The sequence below is a fragment of the Chionomys nivalis genome, chromosome 11 (genome assembly GCF_950005125.1).
Source record: "Chionomys nivalis chromosome 11, mChiNiv1.1, whole genome shotgun sequence".
Classification (NCBI taxonomy): Eukaryota; Metazoa; Chordata; class Mammalia; order Rodentia; family Cricetidae; genus Chionomys; species Chionomys nivalis.
Genome location: NC_080096.1, coordinates 225,135 through 238,824, shown reverse-complemented (window position 1 = coordinate 238,824; position 13,690 = coordinate 225,135). Strand labels below are relative to the sequence as shown.

The window sequence follows — 13,690 nt, the reverse complement described above, 5'->3', positions numbered from 1 at the left end:
CATCTGTAATTGGATCTGGTGCCCTCTTCTGGCCTGCAGGGATATATGCAGACAGAATATTGTATACATAATAAATAAATATTTAAAAAAAAAAAAAAAAGAAAGATGAAGCAGCTTGACTCTACATCTGGCATGGCCCTTAACCTGCTGGGCACCCTCCTCACACAATAAGCTTGATGAATATAGATTTCCCCTGCCCCTCATGCTTGAGGCTCCTCCTTCTGTAATTAACACCCTACTGTTCTGTTTCCACCCTCTGATCCCACATCCACACACAGCTACGGAGAGTAAGTTCACTGTTATTTTATCTTTCTCTCTTAGAAATCACTCAGGGGTGGGGACAAGGACTGGAGAGATGACTCAGCAGTTAAGAGTGCTGCGTGCACATGCCTTTAGTCCCAGTACTCTGGAGCTGGAAGCAGAGGCAGGTGGATATCTGAGTTGGAAGCAGCCCAGTCTACAGAGTGAGTTCCAGTTCCAGGACAGTCCGGGATACACAAAGAAACGCTGTTCTCTCTTTCTAAAAAATATTTATTTATTATGTATACAATATTTTGAATATTCTGTATGTATGCCTTCAGGTCAGAAGAGGGCACCAGACCTCATTACAGATGGTTGTGAGCCACCATGTGGTTGCTGGGAATTGAACAACAACAACAACAAAAAAGTGGTGGCTGCTTCAGAGAACCTGGGTTCTATTCCCAACATCCAGAGGGGGGCAGGTGTGGTGGCACACACCTTTAATTCCAGCACTTGAGAAGTAGAGGTTGAAGGACAGCCAGGCTGTTCCATAGAGAAACCTTGTTTTCCAGCCACAGAAATTACTTCTTGGACAACCCCCCATCTCCTGGTCTTCCAGGCTGGCTTTCAGTTTTAGTCTCCTTTACTTCCCACACACTATGGATAGGTATATACTCTTCCGCTCTCTGCAGGGTCTCAAGTTCTCCCATCCAGCCCCCTTTAGACCATCAGAGTCCCCATTCAAATGCCCCTTTCAACCTGCTCATGCCTCATCTTGTCATGGAGGACCCCACCTCACGAAGTGGTGGTTTGAATAAGAACGGCCCCACAGGTTCATACAGTTGAGTGCTCAGTCATTAGGGGCGGCACTGAGGACTGGTGTGGCCCAAACCAAGGGCTCTCTTCCTGCTGCCTGTGGATCCAGACACTTCTCCAGCACCATGTCCACCTGCATGCCACCATGCTCCCTGCTGTGGTGATAATGGACTAAACCTCTGAAACTGCAAGCCAGTCCCCTCTGCTTTCTCTAAGAGGTACAGACACTGGGCAATGGTGGTTCATGCCTTTATTCCCAGGACAAGGCAAAACTTTGAGTTTGAGGCCAGCCTGGTCTACGGAGTGAAGAGACAGGTGAACAAGGGTTGCCGTGGTCATGATGTCTTTTCACAACAACAGAACAAGGACTAAGACAGGGGCGTTCCAGTAACACAAAACCAGAATAGCATAGTTTTAAAGTCACAAGTTCAATGAACCGCCAGGCCAGCTGTACAACCATTTTTCTTCTTGCTCTCAGGGGAAGCCTCAACACTTTGAAGAGCTCCTACTTGTGTCTTTTTTTGGGGTGCCAGTGATCGTTTATAATTCCCTTCTCAGGACTTCCTAGTTAGTGTCTTCCACCATACACACATCTGAACCAGATAAAGGGGCTGCCTGCCTAGCTCATATATTTCCACCAAGGTATTCTCATCCCGCCTGGTTTTGTCCTCAGTGCAACCACTAGCTCCCTTCTTTATAATCAGATTGGTACATGCACACACAGAGAGACACACTGTAGCCTTGTTGCCCAAGGACAGTGGCTTTTTAGTTAGCTTTCATATTCCCCTCCTGCTTCCAGAAGTATGCGTGTTCACCATGTAAGACACCTCAGCCAAAAGGAACCATGGATTCCCAGCTCAGGTTCTACTTTCTCCATCAGGCTAGTAAGTACAAACATGGCCCCTATTTTAAAGTTTTCACACTTTATTTTATGGTATTTGACACAGACACATACTGGAGTTAGTAACAAGATACCATGCAGCTCCCTCCAGCCTTGGACCACCACAGGAGGAAAAAGGTTGGGCTGCCCCATCCCAGATCTGTCTGGTCTTTCTCCCAACATGATTGTGCTGGACATTAAGGACAGGGAGTGGAGAAACAGATGGTTGCTGCAGTTTAAGGCAATTTTGGCTCTATAGCCACCTCTGCTACCCCCGTACATGCCCTTGGCTGGACACCGGGCAGAAAAGTCACTCAGATGAGGGTTGTCCTCACATTGGACCAATTAATGGTTGGTGTGAGTTAAAACAGGAATGACAATACTTCCACATCAGAAACCAAGTAAAATCAAGGCTTGAAGAATATGGTTAGAAGTCTGGCTTAGATGTCCTTCGAGAGACAGGTGCAGCTGGCTGCTCAGGCAGGGAAGCATGGAGGTCAACATCCCACAATGACTCATTCCCGCCTAGGGGCTCCTAAGTGGCCTGGTATTTGGGAAAAGGATGGCTACGTCCAAGCGCGGCTGGGTAGGTGGGTAGGGCATGCCGAAAGCCAGTCAAGACAACTTAGATGGAGCTTGGCTTGTTTCCAGCACCCTGGGACAGGCAGACGTTTTTGTGGACGTAAAACGATGCCCCGATATTACAATTTTTCTAAACCACAGCATTGGTACAGGGAGCACTAGGGGTCCAGGCTAGCCTGAGATGAGGCTGGCCCTGGGCACATGCGGGGGAGCAACATAAGTGGAAACCGACAAAAGGTCCAGTGGTACTTGCTCTAATAAAGGGCCTCTTCAGCTCCAACAGCCCCTCCTGCTCAGGGACACAGTCTCATTCAATAAAGCATTAATAACACAGGAGTAGGGTTTGCCAATGGGCTAGGAGACCCAAAAGACCAATACAAACGGACAGGTAGGTATGTACAGTGCAAGGGGCCGAGACATGGTACCTTAGGCAGAGGAGTGTGTCCTAAGGCTGCCTCCAAAGCCCTGGGCTCTAAGTTGCCATGGTCTACGTATGAGTCCCTCAGCACCACTTTTGCTTCCGCAGCACAGCTGCCTGGACGGAAAAAGAAGCCAGGCCAGCAATCCTTCTGGCCAACGTGCAGGCAAGAAAATCATATAAAAAAAAAGCAACAAGTTTACAAAAATAAAAAAATAATTACAGTACGGAGAGTGGGAGCTCTGGTGGTAGCTCAGGGAGTGGGGCAGGGCCTTAGCTCTGGTTTGGTGACAGCGTCTTCCAGTAGGTGTAGCTGGCGATGGCCTACCACCACGTCCCGCAGACAGCCTACAAAACCTGTGCCATAGGCCTTGGGGAGAGCCTGCCCCACAGGCAGCTTCTGGAGGCCTCCTACAGGACAGACAGTAGATCAGCAGGCAGTGATGCCAACATATGGGGCCCCCCAGCACCTGAATACAAGTGGGGGTGCCACACATGAACACAGATCCCTGTGGCCTAAGATCTGCAGGGTTAATGCAAAAAAGGGTGCTGCACTGCCCTGGCTAGCCCATCTGTTATCCAGATGGGGTTGATATGGGTGTCAGCTCTAGGTAGTCTATCCCTCATATAGTTGGAGACCCTTGGGTATCTCCTCCCCTGGCCACCTCCAAACACTCACCAAGCCACAGGGCTCCATCTGTGTCCAGTTGTGTGGCACCCAATGGGGAAGAGCCAGTCACAGGGGCCTCGTTGCCCACCTGAAGAGAACCTTCCCTCTGTTCCCTAGGGGATGGGTGGGGCAAAGCTGTTAAGAGCCCCATCCCTCCCTCCCTCCCTCTCTCCCTCCCTTCCTCTCTCCCTCCTTCCTCTAGGACCCAGGCCCCACATTTTCTCTATCACATGCCTTGTAGATAGATACCACACTCTGGAAATGACATGTATGTCTCCAGGCTCCCGAGGGACAGTGGTTGATTGCTTCTCCTGTGTCTGTTTGTTGCTCCCTCCTCCCTTCTCACTAGTCAGGCTACTAGTGACCATGAGTGACTGGGTATCACCAAGCTAAACTAGTTCAGTCACTACCCGCTGTTATTCTGAGTGGGCTCCACTGACCTGTGAGCCCTGACTCGAAGCCATCGGTTGGTGTTGACCTTCACAGTGGAACGCAGCACAACTGGCTGGGAACCTAAGTCATAGCTTAGCTGCAGGTATCCGTCCACAATGGCCAGAGCCACATAGTCGGCACGTTCTGTGGCTTTGCCACTCCACAGTACCAGCCCCTGTGTGGCCTCGGTGCGCAGGCTCAGTTCAAAGTGGTTGCTCTGTAGCGCCTTCTCACTGAAAAGTGAAAGGGCGGGTCAGAGGCTTCCAGGAGGGTGGCTGGTAGGTAATGGAGGTGGGGTAGGTGTGGGTGTTGATCGGAGAGGTGGCAGACAAGAGGCAGGCACATGGCAAGGTAATGTGCTGGGTCTCGCAGGTACTGCCATGTGCTTACCTGAAAAGGGCCCCGGAATCCAGAGTTTCAGGGCTTAGAAGCAGGAAGAGAGGGAAGCAGTAAGCAGGAGACAAGATAGGCTGAATGCAGGCCAAAATTCCCTTTGTCAACATGTGCAGGTGACAGGAAGAGCAAGCATGACTCCAGGGGATCAATGGCCCTTCCCACAAAGGGTTTTGGCAGTGACCCTTATGTAACACATATGTTGGGCACATGCCCTAGTTCAGGGAGAGAGGCACTGGTGATATGGAAAGGAAATGAAGGGTCTTCTGATGGCAGCAGTCGTGGAGATGCCCTAGCACATATATGGCCGTGTCTGTACACACACACACACACACACACACACACACACACACCCCACCCACATTGGCATACATGTACACATATCTACACAAACTCACATTCACATTTGCATGTTGCACGCACATACAGGCATATATAGATACAATACAAACATATATACCCACAAATTAGATACACACCCAAGTATATAACTACACATAGAAACGTGTACACACACATATATATATACAAGCACAAAATCACACTTGCACTGGAGCCTCCGTTGTGGGTGATGGCCCTTGGCAGGTATATCCTAGGAAGAGGACTGACCATTTCCAAGGTAGGAAGCTGGGCCTGACGGTATATAAACAGGCCCCACCCCATCTTTTTTTTTTTTCTCCTGAGACAGGGTTTCTCTGTGGTTTTGGAGCCTGTCCTGGAACTAGCTCTTGTAGACCAGGCTGGTCTCGAACTCACAGAGATCTGCCTGCCTCTGCCTCCCAAGTGCTGGGATTAAAGGCGTGCGCCACCACCACCCGGCCCAACCCCATCTTCCATCCACGGTAGAAATTCCACCTTTACTGGGGCTCAAGATTGTAATGCTGGGAGCAAAGCATGGATATGAATGAGTGCCAAGGTATGAGTGGAGCCAAGGGCCTACTTACGGTGGAATCTCATTGGTCAGCTCGCTTGCAAACAAAGAGACAGAGATAGTGAGAATGAAGGGGGTAGGGTAGATTCTGGGCCTTCCCTCCTGGCCAGAGCTGAGAGGGGTATGGAAAATCTAACACCTCTACCCGGAATGGCATGCACAAACAGGACCAGACAAGACAGCCGAGGGCGGAGAGAGTGCCTGGCTCCTGACTGCATGTTACCTCTCAGTCACGGCATTGAGGTATTCGATGTAGGTCCGCCCGTCAAAGGCCAGCGTTTCTAGGTCCCCCACTGATTTCTCAACTAGCCCTGGGGGACAGATGGGATGAAATGGGCCTCAGATGAGATCTCCAGGCCATGTCAAGTCTCAGCCCTGGGCTGCTAGTGCTCACCCTTCTCGCAGTGCAGCCCAGAGAAGCCCCCAGAACACAGGCATTCGTAAGTGGCTTCCCTCGGGATACATGAACCCCCATTAAGGCAGGGGTTGCCCGAGGCCTGGGTACAAGGGTGGTCTGTAAAAGGGGAGACGTCCACGGCCTGCAATACATGTTCCCGAGTCAGCAGCTGGTGGCCACTTAGAGACACCTGAGGAGGAGAGGGAGTGCCGTTATCACATCTGCTCCTTTCTCTGATGAGAGCCCTCACCCAGGACAGAATCCACATATAGAGTGGCCCTCCTCTGTTGCACCATGGAGAACCCTGGCTGGTACTCGCCCCCATACCAGCTGGATGGCTCCATCGAAGCCAGAAGACACTGCAGCTCCCCGGGCCAGCTTGCTAAAGTCAGGAGCCCCTCCGACATAGAGGGGCTCCTTGAGGTTGAGCATGGTATGAGGCACCTATAGGAGGCATGGGGTAAAAGGTCACGAATGATCGATCCACCCACTAGGCCAGAGTAGGCCAAGCCCCAGGTCAATATGCCCATTTGCTTGATGCCCCACATCCACCCCCTCACTATCTAGGAGGCAACATTAATCACACAGAAATGGCAGATGTGAACCTTAGTGGGAAAGTGCTACTCTAGGAATAGGTACAAGAGACGGTGAGTTGGGTAAGAGGCCAACAGTACCTTGCGGGATTTCTGACATCCGGAGAGCAGGTGGGGGGTTGCAGAGCAAGAGCCAGAGAGCAGTGGGGGCAGAAAGGAGACAGATTGAAGCACAGGGCAGACAGAGAAAACAGTTATGTGAGACGTGGCTATCGGGGGCTATGAGCCCTGAGGGAGGAGGAAGGGAGGTGGTGGCAATAGGGTGTGGGAGGTCTGGGCCTTCCTCATGCACTGGATACTCACCGGAGACTCCCCTAGCACACGGGGCCCATCACCCACTCTAAGGGCACCCTTGCGGCCATTTCGTTCCAGGGATACCCTGATCCAGGTGCCCAGGGCTATTGGCTCCTTGCTCCTGCAAAGAGGTATGGATAGGTTCTGGGCTCTGCTCACATCCCTAATATACACACTGACATCCCAACCTCAGGATAGTCTTTTAGATCCTCCCTGCGATATATGCAGATGGTTCAGAGACAACCTTGGCTAATGCCCAGTCTAGTTACCGTATATATATGCCCACCTGATGACTGCAGCCCCCTTGCCGAGGTCATAGCGGAACTCCAGGTGCTGGTTATGCAGGGCCAGGGACACAAAGTCCCCCTTGCCATCTGTCTTTTGCCCATTGTAGAGGAGCAAGCCACTGGTCCCACGAGCCAAGAACACCACCTCCAGCGCCATCTTCTCTCTGGGGTCATGTGGGGTTGTGAGAGGGTATCACTGTCTCCTCATCAGGCTGGCTCCCTTTCCTTAACCCTCCCACCCTACTAACCCCAGGTCTCTCTCGAAGGTGTGCAAGCCTTTTAGTTCCAGGTAGGAGAAGCCACTAAAGTCAGCCAGGAAGGGCCGGGAGTCAGCACCAGTCTCCAGGACTATGAAGGGCCAAACAGATGTCAGACAAGATTGCAGGCTCTGGTTTCCCTACTAACTGGATGGTACACCAGACCCCAAATCAACCCAGGAATTGACTGTGACCCCTCATCTTTCCCCAGCATCTCCTCGACCTTACCCGTCTGGCAGAAGGCACCTCTGCGTCCCAGGGGGCACTCACACTTGGCCCCGCCCCTGGAAAGCACACGACAGGGAGCTGCCCCGTGGCACGGGTTTGGCTGGCAGGGGTTCTTTTCATCTGCACAAGTCGGGCCTGAGGGGAGATTGGGTAGGGGTTCCAGGGAAACATGAGACTCCGCCCACAACACCTAGATACCTGCCCAGGTACCAGGCTAGTTCTCACCAAAGCGGTCAGGTGGGCACTGGCAGAGGAACATGCCAGCCTCCAGTGCCTGGCACACAGCCCCGCCATGGCAGGGGTTAGGCAAGCAGGGATGGTCTCCACATTCTCCCACACCCGAGCTTAAGACCACGGCTTCCTGCCAGTTGCTAAGCTCTAGCTGCTGATTGTTGATGTCCAGTACTCGGATGCATCCTTTCAGGCCGATGCCCACAGAGGTTCGGTCAAGCACCCTGACACCAGGAGGGGTCAGAGTCAGAGGCAGCCTTTCATCATCAGCTGTAATACTAACACGCTCCTAAACTAGGGCTAGGGATTGGGGGTGCCCCTACGCCTACTCTGTGTTCACAGGGTGGTCAGTTCCATAAACAAGACAGAATCAGGAGGTAGGGGTGAGGGTCAAGGGTCAGGAGTAGCCATCTTCAGAGGTTCCGTCAAAGGCTTGCTACCACAGATAGCACAGCAGGAACCGGTGGAGGGTCAGAGGCTGGGTTGAGGTCAAAGTTAGAGCTACCATCCACCCCATTCCTGTTACCCAGCCTATTTCTGCTCACATGGTATCCTGTTCTTCCGGGACACCACCCACATAGAGGTACGTGTCCAAGTTGAGGCCATCAGTGCCACTGGGACTTTCGCCCACAACAGGAGTCTCGCCATCCACAGAAAGTGTGCCCTGCCGCCAATGCCGTGACAATTCTAGGCGGTGCCATCGTCCTGGTTCCACTGGCACTGAGCTGGTTAATATTCCTGGCCCTGAGCCTGTGTCAAACCTGGGCATGGGAACAGGTGCTTAGGATGTTGGTCCAGGCCTACGTCACTTCACCCAAGACTTCACACCCTGTAGATTCAGGTCTGAATTGCTCTCGGCCACCTACAGAAGCCATGCCCACCTGAACTGCACATGCCCATCCAGCAGAGCCAGAGCCAGGAAGTCCTTGCCGTGTGCATTGCCATTGTAGAGGAGCAGTCCCTCAGTCTCCAGCGCCCGGAATTCCAGTGCCAGGCGCAGTGTGTGGTAGGCCCGGAGGGTGGGGAAGGCCAAGAAGGAGTGGCCCTCGAAAGCAGGAACAGAGGGGAATTGTACTGCAGGGAACAGATAGAGCTGAGCTAGAGGAGTGCCTGACAGACACTCTGCTTCACCCTCCAGCCAAATCCCCAGCCCTCCAGCGTTGAGAAGCCTTACCCTCCTCACAGACAGTGCCACCCCTGCCTGCAGTGCAGCTGCAAGTGAAGCCCTTGCCAGAATCCTGGTCCTGGCAGGTGCCTCCGTGGAGGCAAGGTTGGGAATCACAGGGCTTGTGTGGGGGCTGTTGAGGGCCTGGGGTCCGAGGTCGGTGAGTGCTGGGGGCAACTGTAGGAGGTCGGCGTGTGGTTGGTGGTGCCGTGGTTCTGCCAACAGGCCAGCTGGTGTGACTGGGGTAGACTCGTGGGGTGACGGAGGCAAACAGTCGGCTCACGGTGGTGGCTCTGGCCGTGGCAGCTCCCGTAAAGAAGGTGGGAAACCAGTCTGCAGGGAAGGATAAACGTTAGGTAGGCGTGAAGAGCACACTGAGGTACGGAGGCTAGAGAAGGCAGGACAGGCCAGATAAGAAGGTCTAACCTGGTACTCACCAAAGTCTAAGAATCGCACATGATCCTGCAGAGGCCTCCTCACTGCCAGGGCCCATGGTCTGGATACTTGGATCTGTCGGAGCAGGGCCTGGCCCACATCTGGTGCCTGGAAGGCTGTGGCTAAGAACAACAGGGCCCTAAGCATGGCCTGGCTCCACGTAGCCCATACCCAACACCTCCCATGAGGTCAACAGGGGCTTACTAGGGTCAAAGTGAACGTCCACAATGGCACGGACTAATTTGCCAGGCCCCAGGTCCCGTAGGTGGACACTCCAGAAGTCCTTCTTGACATCTGAATTCCGGAACAGGTGGTCCAGCTGTGGACAGGTAATGGGTGAGGGCAGTAGGTACTGTCTAAACCCAATTACGATCGATTCAGTTCAGTCAATCATCCGGGTCTGTCCTAAATGGACACCCCACAAACCCTCATACCGTGCTTTCAATGCTCCTTGCGGTCTCCCCAAACAACTCTGACTTGGGGTCAGCCATCTCAGGTGTGTAGAACAGCTCCTGTCCCTCGACCCCCTCAAGTTCCAGCACTCCCTGGAATGCCTTGGTAGCTGTGGGGGAGGGGCAGTGAGGCCCTGCCAATACCATCTAGCCTCCTAGGCAGCCACAGAAGCAAGCTCCACAGCAAGCCATGTGGGGTGCAGAGCAGGGTTGTTAGTCAGATGATCATGGGGTTAGTGAGTGGGGACCCCAGGGTAGGGCTGGTGTCAGTTACCAGGCAATTCCTAGGAGCAGGCGCCCCAAGCTGGCTTGCAAGGAGAAAGATGGGTTAGGTATAGGGTCCTTGGCATAATCTCATAGTCAGTGGTTGAGACCAGAACGCACATGTGTGCCAAATCTCCAATACCCCCTACACTCAAGTGCTGAAGCCAGAATATTATAACCTGTTGTCACAAGATGAAGACAGTACTCCTGGTATGTCTGCACCATCCCAAGCTCACCCCCTTCCCCGTTCTCCACTTACCAGGACAGTTGGAGCCTTCTGAGTCCAGTGAGGGTGTCTTGCCATCTGAACAGCAGCCCAAAGGTGAATTGTAGCAGGAAGCCCTCTCAATGGGTGGCCCATGGGTCACCACAATGTTGCCCACGGGGGGCTCGAGTCCTGGGGAAATGTAGTCTAAGCATGGCCCTGGGTAGGAGCCACTTGTGGGCTCTACCCCCACATCACCCTCAGACCTGCCCACATGCCCCTGAGGCCCTGCTCACCCCCAGACCCGCCCCCACTGGCCTCCTCATCTCCGCTCAGCTCCTCATCACCACTCCCATTGGCGCTGCCAGATTCACTGAAGATTGATGTGGTGAGACTGGTTACATCGGTGGATGCTAATGGAGGCACAGTCAGCACAGGCCATGCAGTGCTCCTGGGGATGCTGACTGTGGTCTGGGGTCGTGATGTGGGTAGTGGGGTGGGCCAATCACGGGTGGTACTACTGGGAGCCAGAGGATGGCCGCTGTTGGGGGATGGCAGTGCCTGGCTCGGGACATGCCTCGGGGTAGTCATAGTTGCAGACGCTGGGGGAGTTTCAGGAGCAACGATCTCTGTAAACAGAGGGATGTTAGGGGCTGGAGTCAGGACAGTCAAGTACTGGTTTGTTTTAGGTAGTTGCTCCAGGTCCTTACCCTGGCACGGGCCAAGACTCTGAGTGAAGATGTCCAGACCCTGACGACAGGCAATAGTTTTCAACTGGCACTCATTGCCGTATGTGACACCATCTGATCCACAGACCTGGGGTGCAGGGAAAGGATGCTCGGGAAAGGTCTTCTCACCCCCACCGCTCTCCATATATTTCAGTCCTTACCTTGGTAGAGTTAGCCTCTGGGCACGTGAGAGTTGGGCAGACACAGTGGGCAAACCCAGCCTCCTCTACGCAGGAGGCACCAAACTCACAGCGCATCTCCACACAAGTCACAGGTGTCGTGGAATCTGCGGTAGGCAGAAAAGATCCCTTCCAACTCAGGAACTCCCACCCTCAGCATAGGAAGTCCTAGGGTCAGCACCAGTTCTGGTCCTCACCTGCTTCACAGCCAATCTGGCCCAGGGCTTGACCATCTGGACATTGCCCACACTTGGGACCAGCCACACCAGGCCTACAGGAACACAGTCCAGTCATCTGCTCACAGTCATCTCTCACAGCACCCCGAGGGTCACAGCTGCAGGCTGGGGGAGTGAGAGGGAAGAATCTACAGTTTAGTAGCCCCCCCTCACACCTGCCGCCCCAGAGCCCTACCAGGTACTGGTCAGGCCAAGATATGAGCAGCAATGGGGTGGACAGGCAGGAGCACTTGGGGCTGTTACTCACGAGTGCAACCACTGTGACCATCAGTAACAATGCCACGGAAGTTCCAGAAGCCAGGCTCACAGCGATCACACCTGAGGCCTCCCACACCTGGTCGGCAGGAGCACTGGCCTGTGGCTGGGTCACAGGTGCCACTGTAGGAGCCATGTGGGTTGCAATGGCAGGTGCCTACAAGAGGAGAAAGCACCGGTCAGGGAAGATGTACAGCTCTGTCAGACCACGGTCAGACCAGGCTGAGGTACTCACTGGGACAGCCAGCGAAGCCTACACCCTGGGCAGCAGTGACATTGTCTTGGCAGCAGCCATAGGGGGTTTGGGCACAGTGGGGGAGGGCCACAGGCAGCAGTGGAGCCAAGGTAGGACCTGAGGAGAGGTTTACAGAATTCAGATTTGATGTAGTGCTAGATCTTTATCCTAAACTCAATTATTTTGCCTCAATGATTCCTGCCACACGAGTCATGTTTCTTGACATCAATTCCCACTGGGAACCCAAAATCTGGGGCTGTCATAGGTGAAATCAGCAAATCACATATAAAGACAAAGTAAACGTAGAGCCCAAAACCCACAAAACGTAAGAAGCCACATACATACCCCCATGTACACATACATTACTGGAGTCTCAAACACATAATACAGATATAAGAGTACACATAAATGAAGACACATTTACTTTAATCCCAGCACTCGGGAGGCAGAGGCAGGCGGATCTCTGTGAGTTCGAGACCAGCCTGGTCTACAGAGCTAGTTCCAGGACAGGCTCCAAAGCCACAGAGAAACCCTGTCTCGAAAAACCAAAAAAAAAAAAAAGGACACATTTATACGCATTCACTATATTCCTCAAAACATTATTTATTCCTGTGAATATACACATGTGTATATGCACAAACATAAATCAGCACAGTCTTCTTCCTTCCTCCCTTCCTCTCTCCCTCCATTTCAACACAGGAGTTCTCTGTGTAGCCCTGGCTGTCCTGGAACTCACTCTGTAGGCTAGCCTGGAATTCAGAAATCTCAAAGGCAAGCACCACCCTTCCCATCCTGTCTTCAATTTCTTTTCTATAAGAGCGAAAGTGCCTAGTGGTAACCCTCTAATTTCCTGTGGCCTCCATTTAGAATTCTAATCTGGCTCACAAAAAGTGAGTGTTTGGTGCACACCTTTAATCCTAGTATCCAAGGAGCAGGAAGCAGGCAGATCTATGAATTCAAGGCCAGCCTGGTCTACATAACTAGTTCCAGAACAGCTAAGGCTATCTATGTAGAGAAACTCTGCCTCAAAATAAATAGATAAATAAATAACAACAGCAAAAAGAAAACCAAAATAAATAAATAATTAAAAAACAAAAGACAAAGCTACCATCATCATCAAGAAGAATAATACAAGTCACCACAGAACGTGAGCATGCCCATAGCCTTAAGTCTCTGTCATGCACCATAGAACATGTACACACAGTGAAACAGAAGCACAAATGCATAGAACATGCCATTACATGCCGGATGTGTTTGGCACAGCTACTCACCACGGCAGGCTCCCTGAGCAGTAACATACAGTTCTTGCTGTGATTCACACCTGGCCTTCTTCAGGTCACACTCAGTGTTATAGGTGATCCCATCTGAGCCACACACCTGGAGGAATGGAGTCAATGAGGGCAGCCCTGACCCCCTCCTCAGTGCATCCACCCTGGAGCCATGGAAAGCTGTGTTACTCACTGGGCTTCTAAGAACACTCTGGCAGTTGAAGTCACAGACACATGGCCCATCTTCCGAGTCCTCATCCCAGATACCACCACGCTGCCGGCATAGCTCCTGCTCACACTCACTGTCTTCCCCAGAACCGGAGCCCCCTGAACCACACTCAGCTGTAGGAAGTAGTCACCTATGAGGCCTCCATCAGAGACTGAGGTCTAGGGGTTCTCACTAGTCACCTGAGCTTACCCTGCTCACATGGCCCTGCACGGGCCTCTTCAATTTGTACCTGCTGCTGACAGGCAGCTTCTCGTAGCTCACAGGCACTGGGGTAGGTGACGCCATCACTGCCACACACAGGGCCGGGTGGGGGGTGCTCACAACGGGGACACACACACTGTCCAGCTGAGCACACAGCCCCAAAGGCACAAACTGTGTCTCCACAGGTCT

The 13,690-nt window shown here is 52.7% G+C and overlaps 1 protein-coding gene across 11 annotated transcripts in view; it reads right to left on the bottom strand.

Moving 5' to 3' along the window:
- Positions 1 to 691: 691 nt before the first annotated feature.
- The window catches only part of Agrn (agrin), a 33,220-nt gene continuing 20,221 nt past the window's right edge, over positions 692 to 13,690 (bottom strand). For 3 of the 11 annotated variants that reach the window (XM_057783673.1, XM_057783674.1, XM_057783675.1), the window contains 30 exons: positions 13,490 to 13,690; positions 13,265 to 13,413; positions 13,075 to 13,180; positions 11,804 to 11,920; positions 11,561 to 11,725; positions 11,275 to 11,418; positions 11,060 to 11,184; positions 10,881 to 10,986; positions 10,467 to 10,799; positions 10,225 to 10,362; positions 9,684 to 9,811; positions 9,454 to 9,568; positions 9,252 to 9,371; positions 8,824 to 9,147; positions 8,531 to 8,723; positions 8,195 to 8,410; positions 7,644 to 7,873; positions 7,419 to 7,553; positions 7,182 to 7,281; positions 6,933 to 7,097; positions 6,656 to 6,767; positions 6,434 to 6,445; positions 6,087 to 6,203; positions 5,757 to 5,949; positions 5,586 to 5,673; positions 5,376 to 5,399; positions 4,429 to 4,461; positions 4,047 to 4,271; positions 3,616 to 3,719; positions 698 to 3,347 (listed from right to left, as the gene is read on the bottom strand). In XM_057783673.1, the coding sequence (XP_057639656.1) occupies positions 3,190 to 3,347; positions 3,616 to 3,719; positions 4,047 to 4,271; positions 4,429 to 4,461; positions 5,376 to 5,399; positions 5,586 to 5,673; positions 5,757 to 5,949; positions 6,087 to 6,203; positions 6,434 to 6,445; positions 6,656 to 6,767; positions 6,933 to 7,097; positions 7,182 to 7,281; positions 7,419 to 7,553; positions 7,644 to 7,873; positions 8,195 to 8,410; positions 8,531 to 8,723; positions 8,824 to 9,147; positions 9,252 to 9,371; positions 9,454 to 9,568; positions 9,684 to 9,811; positions 10,225 to 10,362; positions 10,467 to 10,799; positions 10,881 to 10,986; positions 11,060 to 11,184; positions 11,275 to 11,418; positions 11,561 to 11,725; positions 11,804 to 11,920; positions 13,075 to 13,180; positions 13,265 to 13,413; positions 13,490 to 13,690 (4,376 nt within the window). In that variant the 3' untranslated portion in view covers positions 698 to 3,189. Of the gene's footprint in view, positions 3,348 to 3,615; positions 3,720 to 4,046; positions 4,272 to 4,428; positions 4,462 to 5,375; positions 5,400 to 5,585; positions 5,674 to 5,756; positions 5,950 to 6,086; positions 6,204 to 6,433; positions 6,446 to 6,655; positions 6,768 to 6,932; positions 7,098 to 7,181; positions 7,282 to 7,418; positions 7,554 to 7,643; positions 7,874 to 8,194; positions 8,411 to 8,530; positions 8,724 to 8,823; positions 9,148 to 9,251; positions 9,372 to 9,453; positions 9,569 to 9,683; positions 9,812 to 10,224; positions 10,363 to 10,466; positions 10,800 to 10,880; positions 10,987 to 11,059; positions 11,185 to 11,274; positions 11,419 to 11,560; positions 11,726 to 11,803; positions 11,921 to 13,074; positions 13,181 to 13,264; positions 13,414 to 13,489 lie in introns of all 11 variants that reach the window. The other 8 variants (XM_057783664.1, XM_057783670.1, XM_057783665.1 and 5 more) reach the window with 8 other exon arrangements.